This window comes from Sinocyclocheilus grahami, unplaced genomic scaffold (assembly GCF_001515645.1).
Source record: "Sinocyclocheilus grahami isolate Dianchi unplaced genomic scaffold, SAMN03320097.WGS_v1.1 scaffold171.1, whole genome shotgun sequence".
In the NCBI taxonomy this organism is placed as follows: domain Eukaryota; kingdom Metazoa; phylum Chordata; class Actinopteri; order Cypriniformes; family Cyprinidae; genus Sinocyclocheilus; species Sinocyclocheilus grahami.
This window is the reverse complement of record NW_015505350.1, coordinates 1,826,457-1,851,891: the sequence shown is the minus strand read 5'-3', so window position 1 is coordinate 1,851,891 and position 25,435 is coordinate 1,826,457. Positions and strand designations below refer to the sequence as shown.

The window sequence follows — 25,435 nt, the reverse complement described above, 5'->3', positions numbered from 1 at the left end:
AATTAACCGTTAGCGTTAGTTCTGGCAGGTCACGTGAGTCAAGCTTGCATCAGCTGATTCTCAGCTGATCACATCTACCTATAGGAATACGACACCTTCCTATATAAGCTCTATTCAGTATTATTCAGCAGCTTTTCAGATTCAGCAGCTTTTCAGCTTGCTCAGGAGCAAATTACCCTCCTCCATCCCCAGCTCCTCCTTTCGCCGCAGTCAGGACTTGGCTTTCTGATATTCCTTGCTAATCAGACTCCTTTATCTTGAATAAAGTGTTACACTTAAATATCATTAAGTACATTAATGATATCTGCCTTGTTCTGTTCTGTTAACCCTAGGGGAGTTATTATTGCTGCTCTCCCTGCTCATTCATGACAGGCTGCATGGATGGGCAGGGAGGTTTTTTCCCAGCACAGAACCATATCGCCAAACCAAACTTTATGCTAAGTATCTATCATTTTGACGATAGTGGTCCTGACAGAAAGAAGCACAGCATTGGTAGCATCAAGTCATTTGCTGTACTTCTTTGGAGTGGGTGGGCACTGAAGAGTTGTTATGGTGCAATTTGCAGTTCTCAGATTAGTGGAGATTTCTCAGCAGAATCATGGGTAATGTAGTTTTTCTCCAGGATTTCCATTGTTAAACACGTCTTTAACGATATACAAGTTATCAGTAAAAATCAATCCCCATTTAGAGAAAAACAAATGAGCTTTTTATTTCCGGAACTCAATTTGTCACACTCTATTGAGTTTGTGTTAGCATGTTGATAAGTCAACAGCATGCAACTCTAATAAGCATAAAATTAGACAGCAAATATTAAGTGTAGCAGTCCATTTTGTAACTATGTTAAACTGTATTTAGTATAGTTGCTTCGTTCACCATCTTGGATGATTTTTTTTTTACACTGAACTTTTCATTCGAGAGCCTTCTCTATTAATGTCTTTTGAACCTTGTGTACCTTTTGGAACACCCATAGCAGTGAGAATGCACGTTACTAAGTAGGCAGTACACCAGGATTTCGAACAAAGCCTGAGGAAATCCCTGAAGGATAATCCTGAAAAAAACATTATGTGGCTCACTATTGACGTAATAAATGTGCTTAGAGATTTTTTGTAGAAAACTGAGAGCAGAACAACTTCAGAGATGTCTGAGTTTGACTAAGGCTTTGTTCTAAAACCTAGTCAACTAGAGATTTACATTTAAAACATTTTGAGCTTAGCAACATGCTAACCATTTGAGTCTCTTGTGCGGTTCATTTGAAGAGCAGTATTTGTGTGACGTGTGGGCGATGAGAGAGTTGCTCAGTTAGAATGCAGATGCCTGTGTAGGCAGCAGACAGCCGGGCAGCTCACTAGGTTTTGGAACGGAGCCTAAATGTAGTTAAAGTACAGAAGAATTGGGTTTAATACTTGGATGGAACCATTTAAATGACAGAATGTAACTCTAGAGCCTCCCGGGCTTTGTAAGGCGTTATTATTTATTCTTTTGTGTGACCCTGGAGCACAAAACCAGTCTTAAGTCACTGGGGTATATTTTTAGCAATAGCCAAAAAAACATTGTATGGGTCAAAATTATCGATTTTTCTTTTATGCCAAAAATCATTAGGATATTAAGTAAAGATCATGTTCCATGAAGATATTTTGTAAATTTCCTACCGTAAATATATCAAAACTTAACTTTTGATCAGTAATATGCATTGCTAAGAACTTTAAAGGGGATTTTCTCAATATTTAGATGTTTTTGCACCCTCAGATTCCAGATTTTCTCGGCCAAATATTGTCCGATCCTAATAAACCATACATCAATGGAAAGCTTTTTTTATTAGCTAGACTATATTATTTTTATTAGAACTGAGGTAATAAAAGCTATGATAAAAAATCTGATCAAATTTCAAGGTCTTTGCGGCAGTTATTCATTTAAATATCCACCATAAAAAAAAAAAAGTCTAAATCGTTTTCATGGTTATAGAATAGAGACTGATAGGACCATTTCTGAACTGAATATGAAAATGCTGTATTAATAGTATCATATTTTAATCTCATGAATGCACTGAACTTTAGAAATACCAGTTTTTGGGCCCCAGCTCTGCAGTAGCAAGTCTCCTCTTAAATAAAAAAAGGGATATAAAAGTAAAATACAAAAATTTACTGAAAATGTACACACCCTTGTGTCCTTACCATGTTGTCCTCTCACATCAAAATCCACTGATGTATTTGCTTAGAACTGTTTTAGACAGTTTTTACTGTAAACTGTGCTTGATCTATGCATATTTCTCTCCTGATTCAGACGAGGCAACTTTTTCGCTGAATAAAGCAATATGGACGGAGGACTTGTTTATTACAAACACTCAGCTTTTAACTTGGTGAGATGATAATTGGACTGGAGTTGTGTGGATTACTTGTGATTGTTTTTTTATCAACTCTCATTCTGACGGCACCCATTCGCTGTAGAGGATCTATTGGTGCTCAAATGGTGTAAATCTAAATTTTTCCAAATCTGATTCGATTAATGAAACAAACTCATCTTAGATGGACGGAGGGTGAGTACATTTTCATTTTTGGGTGAACTATTCCTTTAGAGGATCTACATGGAAGCAAAGATGCCAATAAAGAATGCTGTTACGCTGTTCAGAAACCTCTGGAAATCATTGCATGTCAAACCTAACAAGTGAACATGTCTAACAGAACAAATTCGACCTCTATTGGTTGCACTGGATCCAAGATGAATGGCAAGCTTACACACATCGAAACATGTAATTTTGATAGTCTTACTAGATTCAGAATGATCATTACTGAATGTACAATTCACTTTATGTCCATCATGCTAGTCACAGAAAGCTATTGAAAATAGAAAAGTGTTGCATCAAGAAACCTTTTAAGTCAGTGAAAAGATTGAACTCATTTTCCAGAAGCCATTTGGATGGGGAAGTACAAGAGTGGATTTTGTTTTGTGAAGCACTAAATTACTGGATTGTCATTTTATACAAAAGTTCAGCAAAATAGAATCTTCACATATTTTATATTTTGATTTTAAAAAAAGAAAGAAAAAAAAAGAAAGAAAATTCATGCCTTGACTGGCACTTGTGTAATGGCCACTCGTACAACAATAGCTACATAAGCAGCTGGGGGGAAAATGAAAATTACAGTCTTTCTTCTGCAGAACACAAAAGAAGAACACAGAAGAAGACAAAATACCCTAGCGTATACGTAAAAACCTGAAGTATACTTTGGACTTTAGCTGAAATAAAAGACCACACATTTTTAATCTGGAGGTTTGCTGCGTTGCAGGAAAGTGGAGTAGACTCTATAATCTTAAATTTTGGATTTATTATAATTTCTTATGATTCCCTTCCCTTGCTTATATCCTTCTATCTCACTGACACAGATGTATATCACTGCTTACGTTGCCTAAGTGCCCACTACTGGCAAACCTTTTGCAGTGGGTTGAATTGGAATGTCTTAAAGGGACAGTTCACCCAAAAATGTAAATTCTGTTATCATTTATTTACTCTCAAGCTGTTCTAAACCTGTATGCGTTTATTTCTTCTTGGTTTCTTCAAGATATTCTGAAGAATTTGGAAGGAAACCAGAAACTGTTTGGTTACCAACATTTTTCAAAATATCTTCTTTTGTTTTCAGTAGAAGAGGAGAATTAATACAGGTTTAGAACAAATTGAGGGTGAGTAAATTATTGATTTTTTGGGTGAACTGTCCCTTTAAGTCCTTGATTACTTCTGATATTGAGCTTATTTATTATTCCTTATAGATTCTCCATTCTATATGCCTATAGGTGCTTGATCCCCAAAATTAAATTTCTTTAAAGCACAGGTTCTAAACCTTTGCTAATGCGCTCTCTCATATTAAACTACTTTTCTATTTTCCTAGAGTCTAGCCTTGGTGCCAAAAACAGAAATGACCTTAAGGGTAATTAGCTTAATAAAAAGCATTAGCTATGCTGTCAATATGATTTGCATAATGTGTGAAGTCAGTCTTACTGGCGAACACACACGGTGTCAGCCGGGTTTACAGACTGGTGCAGAGATATTTCTTGGGGCCCTGGCGTTGTTCGCACCTGTCGTGAGGAATGTGGGGGGACGGGGACAACAAAACACAGCTGAGGCCCCTTCACTGTCCGTCTGTCTAGATGTCCATCAACTTCAACAACCGTTTTAGCATTATTTGTTCCTTCTTCATCAACATTCTGCTGAACTACTTCTCTTGTGTTCCACAGGAGAAAATCAAAAGGGGTTTGGAATGACATGAGGAGCAGAATTATCAGTGAACTATCGCTTTAAGACTGAATTAACTGATACAAGATGAATAGGCAACTAATTAGTGTCCTGGAGTGCTCATAGTTTGACATTCATGCAGACAATCCTGAGACAATTCCCGATCTTTGTCAGGAAAAACATGTTCTTTCTTGCAGGAACATCATGCGACCTCATGCTGACCTGTGAAAATAGACAGCAGGAACAAGAGAAATAAAGAGATGAGAGAAAACGAGTGTTGACATCTCCCTTCCACCTCCAATTTCCTAACACTCGTCTGGACACAAAGCAAACACCAAAGTTCTCTTTTTTTCTTCATCGGCTTTGTGTTTTTCAGTGACAGATGGCTGATTGGCTCTTTCAGAGATCTCAGGTTGCATTTTGTCTTTAAACCAACATGTGTCTGCTTAGGTTTCATTACATTTCTGCTTACATTTCATCAAGTGCATTGTGGGAAGCAGTGATTGGGAAACATCAAACGCAATAAAACAATGAATACCAGCAAATGCGCTCAAAGTAGTTTACCTTTGGAAAACATTTTGAAAAGTTGTAATAATAGGTCAATGACATGACGTTTACCTATGAAATCATTAAAAATACATTGATCAATAAGTCTCATAAAAACATCAGACAATTTGACCTTTTTATGACAAGGCAAAGTTAGCTTCGATTGCAAAATGTACACTCTAAAAAATGCTGGGTTAAATACAACCCAGTGCTGGGTAAAATAGGGACAAACCCAGCAATTGGGTTGTTTTGACCCAGCAGTTGGGTTACTACCCAGAAGGTTGGGTTAAACATTTAACCCAACCGCTGGGTCAAAACAGCCCAATTGCTGGGTTGTATTTAACCCAGCATTTTTTAGAGTGTAGTGGTGTGATTCCCCCCAAAATTGTATGAACTAATAAATTATGAAATACATATAAACATTTTGATTGAAATACGAGTTTTCTTGAAATATGCATTTAAAAACTTGAAAATAATGATTAAAATGTGTATACTTGCACTTTTGTTTTGAAATAGTAAAAAAAGAAAACCAACAGGAATATACACTCTAAAAAATGCTGGGTTAAAAAGGGACAAATCCAGCTATTGGGTTGTTTTGAACCCAACCGCTGGGTTTGTCCCTTTTTAAACCAGCGCTGGGTTATATTTAACCCAGCATTTTTTAGAGTGTAACGTACATTTCTGAGAACTTGGCAAGTGTTGTAAACTATTTATTTTTTAATAGTTACTTTATTGTGGATACTTTGTCATTAACTTTTATACAGAAAATATTGCATTATTTTTTTAAACATATTTTATGCACACAGAGATTTTAAATAAATCAGAACAGACTCCGTTTAGTTTTTTAATATCTATATGGAGCTATATTATGGATTAGCCAGTGTATGTTACTCCAAAGAAAAATGTTGTTTTTGTAATCATGATAAATCTAAATAACTTCCTTGAAACAACCCTTCCCCCAATTCTTCTACTGTTAAGAATCCCTAAACTTCTTCAACAATTCAATCAGTTCTTTATGGATAAAATCAAGTTACACAACTTTTTTTTTTCTTGCTGAATATTTCATTACACTCAAAATTTAATTACAGCACTAACATGGTTAGTGAACATTGAATTCCAGAACTTTCTTTTGAAAGTGAACAAATCAGGTTGCCCAGTTTTCATTTCTATAATTTCTGTATTTATGTAGCATAAATAAATTAATAAAACCAACTGCCTCTCAAAGCATGAATATGGAATCAGTTGCTCACTGATTTTAATAGTACCCACTTGTCTAATGTTTTCTCAACACTCTCTCAAGGTTCATTTTACAGTCAAGCAGGAACAGATGGAGAGCAAGAGGAAGTCCTGCAGGAGTGTACTGTATTTCAGCCCCGAGCTCCAACTTCAAAAGCATTTCATTTGAGAACAGGCTTCTGAATAAAAGCTTCAGAAATAATAGTCAATCACTTGAATACGGCACTTATCTGTTTACACACTCACACGGCAATATGCAGTATAAATATGCAAAGTCATACGTTATCCATTCTTAAGGCAACCTTACATTTAATTGTTTTTTGTGTATATATAGCTAAAATAATTTGCTTAATTTACAATATATCTGTATTAACAGTTTTGAATATTTTTACTTTTCCATTTTTCAGATTTTAATTTAATCCCAAAGCTGGAAAGTTTACTTAAAAAAAAAAAAAAAAATTCATGGAACAATCATGGAACAAATGAGACAACGTATACAGCTGGACATGTTTGAAGATATGAATCTATTATTTACTATTCTCACCACTGTCGAGTGTAATGCTTTTTCATGCACTGGTTTATTTATCGACATGTCTAAAAGACTCTCCTCTCTCCAGGACTGATGCTCGCACACAGAGATATAGATTCTAAGGGTCTCTGTCAAGTATCAAGACATATTAATCCAGACTTTCTGAAGTATACTTATAGTAATCAAAATGCATCTGTTGCAGTGCAAAATCAAACGTTGCTAAAATACTGTACATATATTGCTTCATGTTATGGTCCATAAATTTGTTAATAAAAATGACAAATATTTTGTGGAGCTCTATTTTGTTTTGTGAGACTCTACCCTCCTCTAGAACCTAATTTCTGTGTACGAATATTTCAATCACTTGTGCAAAACGTCTGAAAATTGTAAACACCTCATTACACAATGTACAATTAGATGCCAGAACCACTTAACGTCAAACTCCACATTAAAGGCATTCATTTGCAGTTCCACTTTAGAAGCAAATTGACATGAAATAGAGTAAGACAGTGTACTTTTTTTTTCTGTGCGCCACGTTTTTTGGAGATATTTGGATTTATAATGTTTGCATGCATCTAAATTCCTTCAACCTGGGGCTCTGGGGTAATATAGCTAACTAATCCAGGAGTATTACTATGAATGTACCATACAGAAGCATATAGTATGCAAATGTACAATATTCAAATGTGTGCAATTATGGAATATTTGGATGACCTTCTGAATTTGCCAAAATGTCCAGTGTACATTTTGTGCAGCATGGAACACTGAACCATCATATAAAGTCATAATATTCTAGTGTGACTAATAACCCACACACAGCTATGATGATATTAGCTCATCTTTCTCTTGACTCACTATTTGATTGAACTGCAAAGAGGACAAATAAAACGGTAATTGTGAGATAAAGGTTAATGTAAGAAATAAAGTCCCAAATGTTACAAATAAAGTCACAGTTACAAGAAATATAGTTGCGGTTGTGATATACAGATCTAAAGTAAAAATGAAATTAGGATTTTTTTTTTGTTACTCCAAAATGGGCTTCCAGAGAGTTGTTTTCACATAAAATAAATTAAACCAGTGGTCAACGGTAGGGTTCTGGAAACCTGTTTGAAAACAGTTATTTTTAAAAAATGAAATCTGATGCAAATCACAATGACGTGAAATAAATGTAAACACAAAATATTCTTTATTTTTTCGTCTTTAACTAAAGACTAGACAGATTCACTGCTGTAGCTCTAAAAGGTATCTACATTTGCATTTTATTTACAGCCCATTTCTTGTCATCTTATTTACATTTTCAAACAGAAGCATTTAGAAACACAGTGTTGAGAACAAACGAAAAGTCCAAATGAGTCCAAAAGTTTAGAAAAAAATAAAAGCCTGTCAGTGCAATTAAACACATCGCATGTTTTCCTTCATTCATCATTGTTCTTTTTAAATACAGCGATATTGTCAGACTCATGATGTCACTGCATTCAATGACAGTAAAATAAACCAAAATATGCTCGACAATATTATACAGCTTAAAACACTTGATCTATTCATCTTGGTGACCATTCCCAAGTGATTTCCCCAAGAGTGACAGCAGGGACAGATTCATAAACCGAACGCTAACGTGAAGCGCCAATGCACCATCATGTCCGACATATTAACACCATCCAACCAGAAATAGACGCTCTTTGAAGTTCACGTATCCAGATGATGGGTTGACGTGCATTTCAACCTCTAAACGACGCACCTTCAGGCTTTAATGCATTTCAGGCAGCTTGCAGACTTTCACATTCAGAGCACTTACGACGTTGCCCCATGCTTAGGAGACCCTCGGGGCAAAGGCTGTTCACAGGGGTTGTCACCTTTCCTTACCACAATGTGTAGTGCTTGCACCACTCAGTACATTTCTTTTTTAAAAAAAGGAGTCTGAGTGCACGTTTAAGTAATGTGCTTCTTTTTTTTAAGCATTCATGCCGCTTTATGCTTGAAGCTTTTATTTCACTGACAAACATGAGGATGTATACTCCTCTAAAAAACACAGCACTAAAATAAATACTGTCATTCTTAGGAATGGTCCATACGCAACTCTTTGTTTTAACCATGAAAACAAATTAATTGAATCGAACGATTTTCTGGACTTTATTCCATGTGTTGAAACACTAGGCATTGTTCAAGTACAACAATTAGCAATAAAAAGGGACAAGTGTTCACATTTCTGTATGCTTTCACAATTTTTTATACTCTTTTGTGAATGTTACCATGAAATAACGTGTTGCTTTCAAACTATTATATTAAAAAACAACAACAACAACCTTCTTCATAGTCTCAGTAGCTCCATTCCAAAACCTAGTGAGCTGCCTTGCTAGGCAGCACCCTAACAAGAATGAACCATCATAAACGATTAATCTGGATCTCTGCACGGCACCCTTGTAACAGAGTTAGATGTTGCTATGCTAAATGCATGATACTCTAATATGCATAATAATACATAGCACAGAAATGTCAGATAAGAGTCCATATAATAGTAGTTCAGATAACTACTTTTGATACTTTAAAGTAGTGAATTATATTTATAATCAAAATCTCTCAAATTGTTGGCCATCTTGATTTTTTTTTTTACTTGCCTTCAAAACAAAGGACACATGCAACGCTGCCTTGAGACTAACTCTAACTGCCTATTGGAACAGCTGTCAAGTCAGAACAACTCTTGAAATGCTGTCTAGGTAGTCAGCTCACTAGGTTCTGGAGCTAATTTCTTTTAAACAGTGTCTTTCATTTTCAAAAGTACCTTTAAATACCATGGGGTTACCTATTTCCTATTTGTTTCCTAAATGTCTGTAAAATATTCCAGATTTTCCAGAAGTGTGCATACTTTATTCTTCTTTTCCCTTTCTATTTATGTTTTAAGCCATTTGGTCAAAATTAGAAATACAAAATAATAATAAAAAAAAGAATGTTACCAGCAAGCCACCCAGTCCCAAAATATTACAAGACACCACGACAAGTTTTGAACATGAGATGGGTTCACCTAGGAATCTGAACTGGTAGCGATGCACTGCAAACACCAATGTCCTTGTTTAAGTATGATACAGCCGGTGGGCTTTCAAGTATAAAAAGAAGCGATTAAAAGAGGTCTCTCCTTGGCTGAGGCGCAGGAAAAGGCAGAGTGGAGTGAAGCTCGTGAATAACAATCTGCTCGTCTGGCAGCAGGCTGAGCCAGTGAGCATAATGCATTACCAGCCTTCTTCCTATATTCCTTTGAGCAAACCCACAAACTCGAAGGCAGAACCAAATAAACCGCCATATGCTGTCTTCTAGCAGTCACACTTAATGGGCAAAGGGGGTTTAAGAATTACCAAAAGAGAGAAGGGCACTCTGCTGTTGTCGAAACAGTGCAACTGTTTTCAACCATGTACGTCATGTATTAAAAAAATAAGTCTGGCACAGTCAACATAAAAATAAAGTAACATAATATGGTCACAAACGCAACTTGTCTTTGGCAAGAAGTCCTGGACGCTGAGTCCGAGCATGGGTTTCCCTTGCGTTCATGTCACCTGCGACCCATCTCAGTCTGTCGCAAGAAGTGGATGTTATTTACGTTGTCGGCTAACTCGGGGAACTGGTCGACCGATACTATGTAGAAGCCCTCGTAGCCCTGCACGCGTCCGGCACTCAGGAGCTGCTGCTTCTCCCCGTCCGTCCAAGCTCGAGAACCCTCTTCTCCTTGCCGCAGTCTGTGACGTTCACGAGCCCAGGTGGCCATGACGACCCTCTGATGCGCGAGCTCCAGCACACGGACCTTCTCTTCATCGTGGCTGCTGCCGTAGCGGACGTTGAGACACAGCGTATTGTACTGTAGCTGGATGTCGGTTATGCGGCGCGAACGGCCGCCAAAAACCGTGTTGACCTGCGAGACTGTTACGTTTACACCCGTCTCCAGTGTGCGCTGGCCCACCGTCATGCCCAGCAGAGACAGATCGCCCTCTACTGGTCCCGATTTGACAAAGTAGTGAGTGTCCAAACCTGCGATGGTGAAGTGTAAATCCTGTAGGTAGGTGGCCTTGTCTAGGACCGCCGCGATCCGCCGCCCATCCTCGTTGGCCAGGCTGACGATGTCAGCAGCAACACGGCCCTCCCGGATGGCTACTTTCACACCTTTTCCGAAGAGTGAGGCCCCTGTGGCGAAGAGTGTGCGAAGAGGGGTTTGAGGGCAACCGGAATCACTCGACCCGTAGATCTGGTCAAACCGCTCCAACCGGACGAAAGACTTCAGCTGCCTCTGGACTTCACATTGTACCCCCAGAACGGACTGCAAGAAGACAAACAAAACCCCGTGAGTGTCCTGGCATCAGTTTAACATTGATCATAGGTTACTACTTTGAGTGAATAAATTAAACGTATGATATTGCATCTCCAAAACAACATTCGCAATAACCGCTGGCCACAGTGAGGTCTGTGGCAGTATTGATTGAATGTGACATTATGACACGTTGCATCTCAGCAAAACACTGTACTTTGTAAATCCTTGCATTTGATTTTCGCATTCATTATGTTATCTCCTTCAGTGGCAGGCTTCATTGCGCACACCACCTTCGCTGCTGCTATTTCCTGGGAGTAAGTAACATTTCCTGATGGTTTGTGCAGGATGGGTGATCTCAGCGGGAAACTCATCCTACCCCCGCGTTCAGCTGCTCAACTTTCCCCTCAACCAAGAATCGTGCTGCTTCATTTACACTTCAAACATTTCACATTTCCTGATATAACTATGTAGCATAACTCATTCTATTTTATGTTCAGGTGTGAAGAAGTGTGGATCAGGTGATTTTTTTTTTCTTCCAAATGTGCTGATCTGACTCTTCGACTCTGGAATAACTTTTGTTTGTACAGAGTAAACAGACTTTCTCTTTAGGCCAACAATAATGTAGTGATAAGTCTAACGTGACTTGACGGGAAACCCTTGCCTCAAGAGAAGATTTAGATAACCATGAGGGACCTAAGCGTGCAAATGGATTGTACTAGTCCTAGAAATAGTGTGTTCTGGGTGTCAGACTCCAGGGCTCCTGTCCCAAGGGGGAAACAGACTCCAGCAGAAGCTCTGGCACTGGCACAAAGTTCTTGTGTTATCTGATATGATTCCCTCAGAGTATATGTCCCCATTTTTCCCTTTGCCTCCTTTTTGCTCTCTGAGTGTCGCCCTTCACTATGGATTAAGTTACTGAATTTGGAAAGAAACAAAAGGTCTCTTTAATGACTCAGTTGTTTTTCCTAGACAGTGATGAGATTAAATGGACAGCAAATGAAGTCTCCTGTACCTCACATGTTTCTCCTGATTAAAATACCCTGGTAATTTCATATGTACCTTCTCTAGGATTTTAGAAGAGATCTCTCAGTCTCAAACTGTTGAAATCTTCAAGATAAAATTACTAGAGCTGCTATTCACATTAAATTTATAGTACTTAAAGCAAATATTTTAAGCATTTAAGGGAATGCCTTGCCTTAGAGGTATACTTCACACCGCATCACAATATGTTTGTTTACTCCACCAGCCTTTTCATTCTGGTCACAGTTCAGAGGGCACAGAGAGATAAATGGATGGTGGGGGTTGTCTATGCTGCAACCTACCTATTTGACTTTTCTCTGACCAAAAAAAGGAAAAGAAATACATCATTCAAATAGCACTGGGTGGTCAGACAGCATGGAGGCCTATCAGCGCAGGGCTCTGATCAAAGTCAAAATCAATCTGCGGACATCCAGTGGATTTCAGCCAGCACATTTACATCATTTCTCATCCACATAGGTCTTTAAGACCCTGGGAGTCTAAACAGCAAGGAGAAAGAGAGTGATAAAAATTCAGCGCTCACTATCCAGCTGTTGCTGGAAATTTTCAGAGCACTAAATCCATCACGCTCAGTGTTAGAATCAGCAGAACTCCTATACAAAAAAAACAATTGAATTAGAAAGTGATGGCTGAGAGTAAGAACACAGGACTGAGCAGGTGAATCTCAAAGCCAAAGTCAATATTACACACCAAAATTCAAAATCTACATTCAATTATATTTTGTAAAAATGACAACAAAGTATTTTATAAAATTACAACAAAGCCTAACTTTGTAACCATTAATTCCATTGGGACAGTTTTTGTCTATGACAATTAAGCACTTTTTTTTTAAAGGATTAGTTCATAAAAATAAACAAATGTAAAATTACATTATGCATTTTTCTGTTATATTAGCCCTTTAATAATGTAAATAGTAATGAATACACCGTGGTTGTAATGTCTATATTTAATCAGAATGTTGATTTGGTAATGACATACTGTTAATAAGATCTTGGAGATAATTAATTGTCATGAAAATAATGTCACACTAATTTTAATATAACCCATGTTCTTTGTAAGACTCATTCAGATGTTCTTGTGTGGGTACATGGTAGTAGGTTTGTTAATAGTTGCAAAATATGAAATTTCAGCCAGAAAGAAATTGGAGCAAAAATAGCTAGTAATGAAGGGTCATTTCCTCTATGCCTTCAGATACTCTGCACTGCAGGTCTTGTAAATGTAACATGGGCATTATGGAATAAACAAGCCACTTTAGACTCTCAAAAGAGCAGCAGAACAGCTGCAAGGCCATTAGATTTTTTTAATGTAGCTGCTTTAAAAGCCCATAAATGACCCCACAATTACATTGCCAAAAAGCAAATTGGTTGGCAATTAGAATTGTTTACTGCCCCCTAATAAAAGGGAAAAATCTGCGTGTGGGGTTGAGCTAGAGAGAGCTGATTTATGGGTAACTCAGTAGACTTGACTATGCAAAGGGCTGCGGGACACAGATTGTTCCTTTTCGGTCTCACTTCGACAGTAAAATTTCAGTCTCAGAGTAAACATTCAAAAGTTTTATGGTCTCGTAAAGAATATAAAAAATAATTTGAAATGGAAAATTCAAGCTAGGGTTTGGAATTGAATTAGGCTCTTTTGAGAGAAGCCTTGCAAGAGGTATTGGATGCACTTCTGAGGTTCCCATAGGAGAGGAACCCTACGAGCTACATGATAGAGTGGGAGTCTCCCTTGAGGGTTGAGATTGCTGCCCAACAGAGTCCATCATTACATCGTTGCATTGTGTCCAAGTTGATTTGAAGTCAGCTCACACCACTCCCAAAGAAACAAACCTTCGAGTGCAATTCTTTTAACTTTTCACTTCTAGAAAAGTTTATTTCCCACTCTGTTGATGGTTGGATCCAGTGGCCACAAGTAACTGTTTTTATGCTTTGCAACGGTGAAGACTTTAAAAATACATGCTCTGAATTTAAACAGCTTTGTATGCAAGAGCACGCTACGAGAGGAGACTGTGTGCTCTTGATTAAATTATAATGACTGGTTCCCAAAAGAGAATTCATTAGGACAAGTCTGGTTTAATACCTTCTACAACAGAGATACTCTGTTGGGAGATGAGCCTGTATGGCCATCAAAACCAAACAGAACTCTCTGAAAGAGACTGTTTTCCCTCACAACTCAACTAAATAAAAACAAAAACATTTTTTGGATACTTCAGTTCTCCTTGAATGTGTGAAAGCCATATGAAACCTGCCAGGCTGACGGCTTCAAATAGTTCCATCACATTAGATTTAAAATCTCATATCTCAGCTGTCTGAGGCTCACCCATGTCGCTCAGCCTCAAATGCTTGCTTATTATAGAGCCTGATAGTTTGAGGTTGTGCTGCTTATACTGTTTGACGCGTGGAATGGAAGTTCTTACCTTCTGGACTGGGACTGGACTTACCATACAAGCCTATTCGTTTTAAAATTAAATTAGTTTAAGTTGCTTTTATACATCTATATAGGCCCTAGGGGTGGGCAGTACAACAAAAAATTTACATCATGGCATGAGTGATTTTATAAAACGCTATCAACACAATATATATTTTCATTAGATATTCAAAAAAACGGGTAATGCATTAAATGGCTGTTCTAATGACTTGATAAAAAATACAGTAAAATAATGCTACAATTTAAAATAACTGTTCTATTTTAATATATTTTATAATGTAATTTATTCCTGTGATTTCAAAGTTAAACTATTATCAATACTGTGATAATATTGCAAAAAAAAAAAACGATTTAAAATAATTTTAGATGGAGTACAGCATTTCACACGGAAGGATATGCCAACTTCCCAAAAGTATTTGACATGTCAGCTACCAATAATACTGTGAAGCCCTATATACCCTTTATCTTCTTGAAAGAACCATTAGTTTGAGCCAAGACAGCTTAAGAGGTAAGGTGTCCTTAACAACAGCCAAAAGAGCTGCCACCATGTCCAACTGGCTTCTCAATTATTCAGATGGATTAAAGGAGGCTCGATAATCAGTGCATGTCTGAGGCTGAGAAAAAAGGGAGCATTGAGACAAAGAAGCATAAAGATAGCGAAATAGAGGGAGACAACATCTTTTAGAGAGCTAAAGAGTGTGAAAGACTGAGCTGAAATCAATGGCTGCTGCTGGAGGAAATCTGGAGTGAATTTCCCTAATGGCAGTCCTATTACAAGGGCTCTTTAGCTTGACCCCTTTCCCTTGGCTTGAGGAGCCAGAGCAGAGGCCACGCTTATTCGCACGAGCATCTGTGTTGATTGCAGTGAACTCCTTTGGGAGATGGCAAACTAAAAGGTCAAGGTACTGCAAATAACGTCTGAAGCTGGAGTCAAAGGCCAGGTGTGTTTTTAAAGTGGTGGGCAAACAAAAAGACAAATTTGTTGGATGAATTACCTTGGTGCTATCCCACTCCTGAGTCTTCATCTGAGTGTGAATGAGCTCGTAAGAAGGCTCCATGGTGTCCATGGCAGGTTTGTGGTAGCCAGGGATGACATTGTATAGCTGGAAACCAAATGTCACTAGCCAGCTGTTAACATCTGTTGAAAGAGAAATGCTGCGATGAAATACACTTTCAGCAGAGCAAAAGGTAACTGCAGCACTCAGTGATAATGCCTGTATAATAATTTACTCTATTTGGGGTGAACTACACCACAAAAGCGTGATTCATTGCGAATCAGGACACATGCCAAGTGAGCTTCTTCTTGAAATAAGCTCCCGCACTCATTACAGGCAACACTAGTTTCAGAGACTGGACTAAATATGATTAATTCTCCACAGGAAGTGGCAAATCTCCAAAAAAAGATGATAATTTGTAGCATTTTGTCCACATATAAAAAAAACTATAAAAATTTAAAATTACATTCGGCATGTGAGAAACTTGATGTTTGAGATCTGCTGGAGTGCTTGATAATCATACGTTTCATGCTGTGACCATATGTGTCACCCTTTCTATAATCAGAAAATTTATTTTTGTTTTTGTGCATATTCATAGGCATTAGCATGAATAGCGATTCATATTATAATATACAGAGAGTATGAACCTTACCAAAATCAAATGGCCTTTTGATTTTTCCCTGCTGCATCAAACACATTAGTCATAGTTCGAAGAGACATTGCTATAACAATGAAGTGCACACTGACGACTGCTCCTTTATTTAAGGCTGTCACTTGACAGAGTTGTTTTAAATATGAATTTGATTAAGGACAATGAAAGGACCCTTATGTATTTCAGAGAAATGAAAATGTCAATGCCATCATTCATAAAAGGCTGACAGCCCACTCAAGTACATCTAATATTCAACAGAATTTTTAGATTTCCTTCTTCAAAGCTAACTTTAATGATGTAGGCTACAGCCTAGCGGCTAGGTGTTTAGCTGAGCTTAAAATATGGCTAGTCCGCAGTAATATTAGCATGCATATGCTATATTCTTCTGAAAAGCCAGAAAAACTACAGCAGCACATGCTAGTTTAGAAAATGCTGGTTAGTTCTGGTATAGTTGGTGCACCAGTGTGTGCTTATTTGCTGGTGAGCATAATTAACCAGATTTTCACAAGAAAAATCATAAGAAACACAACACCGTTGCATTTTGGAGAATGGCATACAATGCACAACATAAGCAAGTAACCAGGTATAGTATTTTGTAGTGGTGCTACATGAAAGGTAAAAATTGTTCTGGAAAACTCTCATGAGGTTCACTTTTGCTGCATCCAAGGTAAGGGTTAGGGGCAGGGTTGCTACAGCACTCCAAATAAGCTCAGTGTATGAATATTGCATATGAATTTAAGGGCTCATCTCACCACAAATCTTTTCGACAGGATACTCAAAGGAAATACACAAAGGAACACACTAGAACAAGGCTGCTCTAACAAACAACTGATATTGTGATTCTATAGCATTAATTTCCTTTGATAGCAAGGGCATGAACCAAGGCTTTGATTTCAGTCAAAAACCAGCAAGCATTCACTGTTATAGACTACAAATGTGACTATAATATTTTGTTTTCTTTGAGTAAGTGGAGAGAAAAAGTGAATCAGCCCCTAGCTTCTAGTTCCATGGACTCCTTTGTATTATTTGTATAACACTGGGGAGCATTCACTACTATTTACCTCCTGCACAGGCTGGGGAAGCACAGACTGATGGGATTTTTCAGAGGAACAACCTGAATGAAGAACAAAAGGGACTTTGTTGTGCTGTGATTGCTCACAAGCAGTGTATGTGGAGGCAAGATCACCCCAAGTTGGGGCTGGGGCTGGGATGAGAGCCTGAAAAATAATCACTCTAGTGCAAAGATTCTTGGCACCAGGTGCTCGTGGTGTTTTAGATTGCTGAAGGTAAAATGTAACAGTTAAGTTATTTACAGGCTATTTAATAGCCCTCCCAGCCTTTGGCCCGACGCGCTGGGATAGGCTTCCTCAGTCCTATGACCCTACACAGGACAAGCAATTTGGATAATAGATGGATGGACTGATGTATTAAATAATGTTAACCTCAGCGTGTTCCAACACAAGATTTATTAGAAATTATGTGTTTACCTGTCATGTAGCACTTGGTTTCTTGGTTGTTGCTCAGTGGGTTGTTGTTCTTAAACATGTAGAGGTTGAAGGGCACAATGTTGTTGCTGTTGAGTCGCTTCCAAACATCATGATCAGGAGTGGTCCATCGGCCTGCAAGAACATCGTAATCTCTGCGTCCCATGTGGACAAGCTTTGTAAGGGGCTCATAAAGGCCACCCTGGTAGCCTATAACTAGCTGGAAACTTGGGTTGGAGTCCAAATACACTTCCCCAAAAGCTGTGTGCAGGATCTGTTTGATCATGAGACCGGCACCACTAAATACAGCCAACGGTGTACCGATGTTGTCGCAGGCCACGTAGAACTCATCTCCACTGCTCAATTCCATAGCAAAGAGGTGGCCCTGAAGGTCATAGTAGAGTGAGGTGATCTCTGAGCTTGAGTGATTGTACATGTGCGTGACTCTGGTGGGACTGGACAAGTCTGCATAGAAGAATTGCAGATGGTGGCCTTGGCTGCTTCGACTGGACACTCTCCTGCCCAAGCCATCATAGCGGTACTTGATGGTCCATCCGTTAACTTTGTTGTAGGCTTTAACAAGCAATCCAGCAGAGTTATACTCAAAGAAGTCATTGCCTCTCTGCCTGAGGAATCCATCCTCGTCCAACCGGTACTGCACGTCACCTAATCGAGTAATGCGGTCCCGAATGTCATAGCGTAGCGGTGTAAGTCTGGCACTATTACCAGGACTAAGGAGGTGCAAATTTCCATTCAGATCATAGCTGTAGCGCCAAAGAGGCTTGTCGTTGATGGACACCACCTGGAGTTGGCCATCAGCATCATACTCGTAGGTGTAACGGGTGGTATTTGCATAGGGCCCCACTTTAAGCTCCTTGGCCACCACTCTCCCCATGTTGTCGTACTGTACCATCATCCAGAACATCAGCGAACGGAAAATCTCATACTGCACCTCTTTAACTCGTCCATAGGCATCAAAGTGTTTGGTGTGAGTCATGACAGCTGTGGTAATGATCTGGTTAATGTCATAGTAGATGACTCCAAACTTGCCAAACTGCTCAGTTTTGCCTGACACGTCATCGTAGCGATAGAGGTCAATAGGCAAGGGGGTTTCATTGATGACGGCTTGCATGCTGGTGACTCGGAAGCTGTTGTCATAGTTGTAGTCAAACCGAGCGTTCACCATGCCCTCCTCACTGAAACGAAAGATCTGTCTGTCGATGAGTGGTCCGATCTGCCTGTAGCGTATGGTACATGCAAAGCCTTCACTTTGAAGCCCCACCGTTTTCAGCATGCCTGCAGATTCATCGTAAGAAAAGGAAATCCGTGTTGTATCATAAAGGATCTCTAGCAGACGGGAGAGTTTCCCATACTTGTAAATGACTCTACGCCCCGTTCCTTGGTGGATGGTTTGCAGGAGCAGTCCATCTTCGCTGTAATCTTGCAAAACTGTGGCGTTGCCCTCAGGTGGCTTGTATGCGTTTCTGTAATAGCCGATGGAACGGGTGGTCTCCAAGGTCTGCCTGGCCACATTGGGCATTGTTACTGAAGAGAGGCGATCGTTCTTGTCAAACTCGAAGATGTATTGTCGCTGGCTGTATAGCAGCAGCACCATGGACTGCCAAAGGAAAATGACAAAATGATGCTCAGTAAGCTGATTTAATGAAGCATAGTAATTCCCAACACATTCTGAGAGCACTTCAAACAGTTAAATGTGAAATTCTCCACCCAGTGAAAGTGAAGGTCACTAAGTACCCAGTAGTCACATTGCACCACATGACTAACTGCACAACAAACTGTAGGGTGTCACAGAATAACTTCAGGGTGCATACAAATTACAAATATGCTGCTCTACAACACTGACTGAAAAATGAAGGGCAAAATCTCATTTAATGAGGATTAAGTCATCATACCCCCCCTCCCCTGATACCATTTTTAATAATGTCACCTTATATGGAGGTCAGTGGGAGGATATTCTGGAGTTTATATTTTAACAGGAAACAGCTCTTCTTCTTCTTTTTTTTACTTTGAAGTAATTGATCTTACCAGCACATGGTCATTTTAGAATGGCAAGAAACATTAAATAGACTTTTTTAACCCATGTATTGGGATGTCAGCATTTCAATGTACTAAACAGCTGCCATATTCGAATTACACAGTAAGATCTTGCATTTCTCAGATATTGGTTCTAATTAACAAGACAGTGACATTTTACATTTTTCAGTGATATTTTAGGAACAAGTTAGTTGTCAGGCTGCATGCGGTAACAATGCATAACATAAGCTGCACATTAGACAGGGATCATTGCTAAAGCACATAAGGCTAAAGCTTATTAATGTAACAAATTAACAGGGTTCAACAAAGAGATCTCTGCAGAAAAAAAGAGAACAAGCAATTCTTTTTCAACCTGATAATTTTCCAGATAAAGATACTTACTTTTTCAAGGTAGGTGTAGCTCCATGACTTTCCATCTGCAAATATCTTTGAGGTGATTCTCCCATTTTGGTCATATTCCATTCGGACTGACATACTGCCCCTTTGGATGCCTGCGATGTGGCCACCTGGTGAGTAGGTGACATTGACACCGTTTAGCCGACTACTTGGAGCCCACAAAGTAGGTCTTCCAGCATGGTCATAGTGAATTCTCAAGGTGAACTTCCTGTGGTCATCATAGACTTTCTCAGTCCTGGTTACTCGGTCAAAATCCATGGATAACAAGTTCCTGTTATGAACCTATACCACAAAAAAGAAGATAGGAATATTAGGCCTCTGAATTCGACACATGGACTTGATAGCATTACCTGTCTTCTCTGAAACTCAAATTAAGTTTTATGATTTTTTACTTTCAACTGCATACCTGCAGAGGCCACAAGCTTTTAAACGGAATGATTTCTCTGTTTGCTGCATGTTAAAACAAAAGTAATGAGAGAAGCTCTCAGTATACTCATTCGTCATGCCTTTATGGAAGGAATTATTGAGGGGTGGATAACTTCCCTTGTATTTGAAGCAGGAGGAAAACAATGGCACTTGAGGTGCATATGAAGTTCAAAGCCCACTACATTGTTTGAATGACATGTCATACTGAGTTTTTGGCTCAGTCCGAATGTGCAGAGCCCTCTGACCCCAGAACATGCTGAGATCAGAGCTGAGAACTAGTCCTACATGGCAAGTAATCCCAAAGGCACACACAGGTCAAAGCAGGGGGCGATCAAGGATTTAGAGGCCTTAATACCTTCAACCCTTGGCACAATGCACTAGAATCTTTATTGCTGCGATGTGAATTTAGGTATTGGTTGATAATAAATGGGAACTCCAGCTAGACCTAACTAAATATTAACATTGTATTAGCAGGTCCACAAAAAACCTACACTTGCTGTTGAGAATTACAATGCAAAAATAAATAGCACTCTACTCGGTAACCCGAAAGTACTATGAAACTGGCTAATACATTTACAAAAAATGCTTATTAGCACGTTTCTAAGTCTAGCAGGAATGCAAACTCAAAATTCGCAGTGAAACTTTCTTTTTTCCAAGTATACCACTTTGTCGTATTATGTCTACAGGGTTGAATGAGTACTGACCAAACGACCATCTGGAAGTTTGGGCCAAACAGTCTTTGAAATGCATTATAATTAAACACGCATTTCCCCATATCTCTTATCAGTGTAATGTGTCCTTAATTGATCTTGGTTTTTCTCATCAGGTACTCTGGTACCCAGCTTGGCTCACTGCTGGCAAGGCTTAACAGAGTCTTAAAGTGATTTTGCGAGTTGTTATTGGCTTTGGTCCAGTGGTATGGTGAATGGGGGAAAGAGCAGCAAGCAAGCTTTCGCTCTCTCTCCTCCTCTTGGGCATGCTGGGAGCTCTCATCTGTGAAGGGACAATTACACTGGGGCCAATTAATGTCACTAATACCTAATTGAGAGGATTATTTTACATTAAAAGCAAGCAGCTCATGAATATGAGAATTCCCAGTGGGGGTGACAGAACAAAGAGGTTGACAGAATAAAGGGCAGATATTTTTTCCCTCCCCACTTCTTTAAGCCTCACCCACCTACTGCTGAACATGGCCCCTATTTCTCTCACTCTCGCTTTTTCAAATACTGCTTGACTCTTTGATCTGAAGATATCAAGATTGAGAACTTACTCAAAGAATCAATACATAAATCAATCAATTCAATTCATCCACCCACCCACCCATCCATCCATCTTGTTTGAAAACTAGTTTGAAAACAGTTATTATTTCTGCTATTCTTTTTGGTTACACAATTCACTTAAGTGTTATTTACTAGACATTCCAAGGCATCAAAAAAACAGGCTTTTATGGCTCTGAGGATGAGAGAACTTTTGTCAAGGGCCGATTTGTCCAGAGTAGGATGACAGGGGACTGAAGCAACGGGTTAAAAAAAATTAGAGAGAATGAAAGGGAGAATGAAAAGGGAAGGCTGGATGCTCATGCCAGGCTCTGGTTGAGCAGAGGCCCAACGGGCTGGAAAAAAAAGCTCTTTTGGCAGTGAGATCCTGGGTCTCTGGAGAATGGAAACCCACTCAAGGGGAATGTCTTAAATTGGACATTCCTTTAAATGGACTAAGCTTTAGGAAAGCAGATATGGTGGGAGGAAGGAGATTGGACTGGGGCAGGGTGGAAAAAACAGGGGGTTTGAGGGAGTGTCTAAGAACCCCCAAAAAGGACATCAAGACAAAAAGTAGGGTGTACTTACACTAAACCATATTATTCCACATGTTACATAAGTCACATTTCAACAGTATCTACAAATATTTTTGTGTGGAACTAATTTTAACACTCAAATGAAAATCACAAACAGCACGTTGCTCAAGCACTCTTCATTTTTTATCGACAAAATTCACAGCATCACTGTTGCTCACTTTTTTAATAGATTTATATATTTTTTTTTACTATTATTCAAAAGTTTGAGGTTAGTAAGATATATAAAAGATAAGCACTAATTCAGGTAGGATGCACTGAATTGATCAAAAGTGACATATAAAAAACATTTACAACGTTTAAAAGATTTCTGTTTCAAATATTTGCTGCTATTTTGAACTTTCCATTCATCAATTCCTGAAAAAAAATGTACCGTTGTTTCCACCAAAATATTAAGCATTAATAATATTCAACATCAATAATAAGAAGAAACCGGTTGAAGAAACCGGAAGAAACATTTGAGGTTAGTAAGATATATAAAAGATAAGCACTAATTCAGGTAGGATGCACTGAATTGATCAAAAGTGACATATAAAAAACATTTACAACGTTTAAAAGATTTCTGTTTCAAATATTTGCTGCTATTTTGAACTTTCCATTCATCAATTCCTGAAAAAAAATGTACCGTTGTTTCCACCAAAATATTAAGCATTAATAATATTCAACATCAATAATAAGAAGAAACCGGAAGAAACAGGTGCTATTCCCTTTCATTGTACAGAAAAAAGCAGCATGGACATTCTGTAAAACATCTCCTTTAGTCTTTCATTAAAGAAATTAAGTTATACGTGTTTGAAAAACATGAGAGTAAATGACAGAGTGGTAATTTTTGGGTGAACTATCCTTTATAGTTGATGTTTTGCTTACTGAATTTCCAGAAAAAGTTATCGTATAATTCACACTGTATTGGGGAATGTTAGACAGACACTTGCCATGTTTCTCCCTCCCTTCTTTGACAGCCGGATGAAATTTGCATGCTTTGCTGATCAAAATACAACTACTTTGAGATTACCCGACTCCTGTTTGTCAAACAAACAACGATTAAAACTAGGAACAAAAGACAACACTTTTTTTCATAACTCAGCTAGTTACGAGAATATCTTAGGACTGTCACTAATGCACTTTTGGCAATGAATAAACAATTGTAAGTAACGTTTGTTTTCATAAATCACCATCAATAATTGAAATTTCCCATTCCATATTCGAAAAGTCAACAAATCTGTCAAACAACATTTGATTTTCTTCTCCGCTGTCATAAAAAATGTATTCAAGTTTTTCTTCAAATCCAATATTTGCTTGTCGCTTTGCCATTCATTTATAATTTTCTCCATCCGCTGCTGGGGTAAGAACTGTAATCTTGTTTGCTCAGTGCGATTTGTCGCTTCCTTCAGTAAACACACTAGCCCACGTGCTGGTTTTGTTTGTTTGGAGGCAGTATAGGACACCGGTCTAATAATGTAAAGCAAACATTTAGAGAACTGTCAGTCGAGGCCTTGCATTTAAGCCTTCAGTGGTTTTTGGGATTTGAGCTCGCTGTGAGGGGACAATTTACACTACTATTTTTCCAGAGCTCTGTTGTTGTCAGGAGATGTGGTTGCTATGGAGAAGAATAATTTTGGTGGCCTGGCAGCTGTTCTTGATGGTGTGTAGTAGCCAATGTGATGGACATGTGACCACAGTAATACTTCAGGCTGCTAGTGACCCACATTTCTACTAGGGCTGGGTGTCACCAACACCAACTATCTTCATTCAAAACACACTGCAATATAAATCTAACGATTCAATGGATCGTTATGCATCACAATATTGTAATTGGAAGTCTTTTATCTTTCGGTTAGTATGAAGCTTTGTTAACCGAACTGTGGGAAAGCATATGAATGCACACATTAAAAGTCATTGATATACTGTATGGTTGAAATCATTGTAATATAATTTTCCTAAAGAGTCATTGGAATACCATATATGCTTTTGTAAATGTGTCTATTCAAATCTCTTTGTGTTCTGCCCTTAATTCTGTTGGCTTCATGTCAACTTGACAAACATCCTCAAAGCCAGCAGCTTCACCGCTCATACAATACACACACACACACACACAATTTGACACATTCACCCACTCATACACCCACGTTATATCACTTGACGTTTGTTAACCGAACTGTGGGAAAGCATATGAATGCACACATTAAAAGTCATTGATATACTGTATGGTTGAAATCATTGTAATATAATTTTCCTAAAGAGTCATTGGAATACCATATATGCTTTTGTAAATGTGTCTATTCAAATCTCTTTGTGTTCTGCCCTTAATTCTGTTGGCTTCATGTCAACTTGACAAACATCCTCAAAGCCAGCAGCTTCACCGCTCATACAATACACACACACACACACAATTTGACACATTCACCCACTCATACACCCACGTTATATCACTTGACACGTCACTCGGATACGGATTGTCCTTTGGATCATACTTATAAGCCGAGCCTTTCCACAGTCTGCACTCAAAGGGGTTTTCATATATCGAAGTACATATTAGTGCTGTTAATCGATTAAAAAAATGTACTAATTAATAGCAAATTTTTAAAGAAATCCCGCCTAACATTAAAGTTTTTAAATATACATTAATACTGCAATAATTCCACATTAAATCTTCAAAGTAATGTACAAACAACAAAGACAGTATATTTTTAATGGCATCTTTTTTTTATGACTGAGGCCAGTATCACTGATACCAATGCTACTGATGTCTCTATAAAATTGCTTTTCCCCCTAATATTTAACCACTGACTATAGCTATTCAACATTACAGTAAAATTGAGAGCTATTTATTAGACTTTAAAAAACTTAACTTAAGTGAACTTAAAACAATCTTCACATAAACCAATTATAATAAATGTCATATTTACCTGTGCCCTCCAGCAGAAATATACAGAAATTGAAATTGAAGTTATCAATCACTAAATTCTAAATTAAATATAGATGAATCCTTAAAGCTATAAAAGTTATTGAGTTCCTCTTTTTTCATTTGTTCTTTGATTGAAAGACATCACAGCAGCTGGTTATTAGGTTATTTTGCCTGCTTTTTCTTTAAGAGCTGCCACTGCTGAACGTGACGCAGATCTGACATGCATCATATTTTCTCTCAACTCTCTTCACCTTTTCTGACCCACTTCAGGTCTTAAAGTCTTTACTAATGAACTGACGAGTTGAATCGAGAGTGTTAGATGAGGGAGACAGTGCTGCGGCACTCCAGGACACACACACACACACACACACACACACACATATATAT

General features: G+C 38.4%; 1 protein-coding gene across 1 annotated transcript in view; it reads right to left on the bottom strand.

The window, feature by feature from the left end:
* Positions 1-8,082: 8,082 nt before the first annotated feature.
* The window catches only part of tenm4 (teneurin transmembrane protein 4), a 245,415-nt gene continuing 228,062 nt past the window's right edge, over positions 8,083-25,435 (bottom strand). The window contains exons 27-30 of the mRNA XM_016283213.1: positions 19,854-20,150; positions 17,421-19,035; positions 15,282-15,424; positions 8,083-10,833 (exon numbers count right to left, since the gene is read on the bottom strand). Coding sequence (XP_016138699.1) covers positions 10,075-10,833; positions 15,282-15,424; positions 17,421-19,035; positions 19,854-20,150 — 2,814 coding nt within the window. The 3' untranslated portion in view covers positions 8,083-10,074. The remainder of the gene's footprint in view (positions 10,834-15,281; positions 15,425-17,420; positions 19,036-19,853; positions 20,151-25,435) is intronic.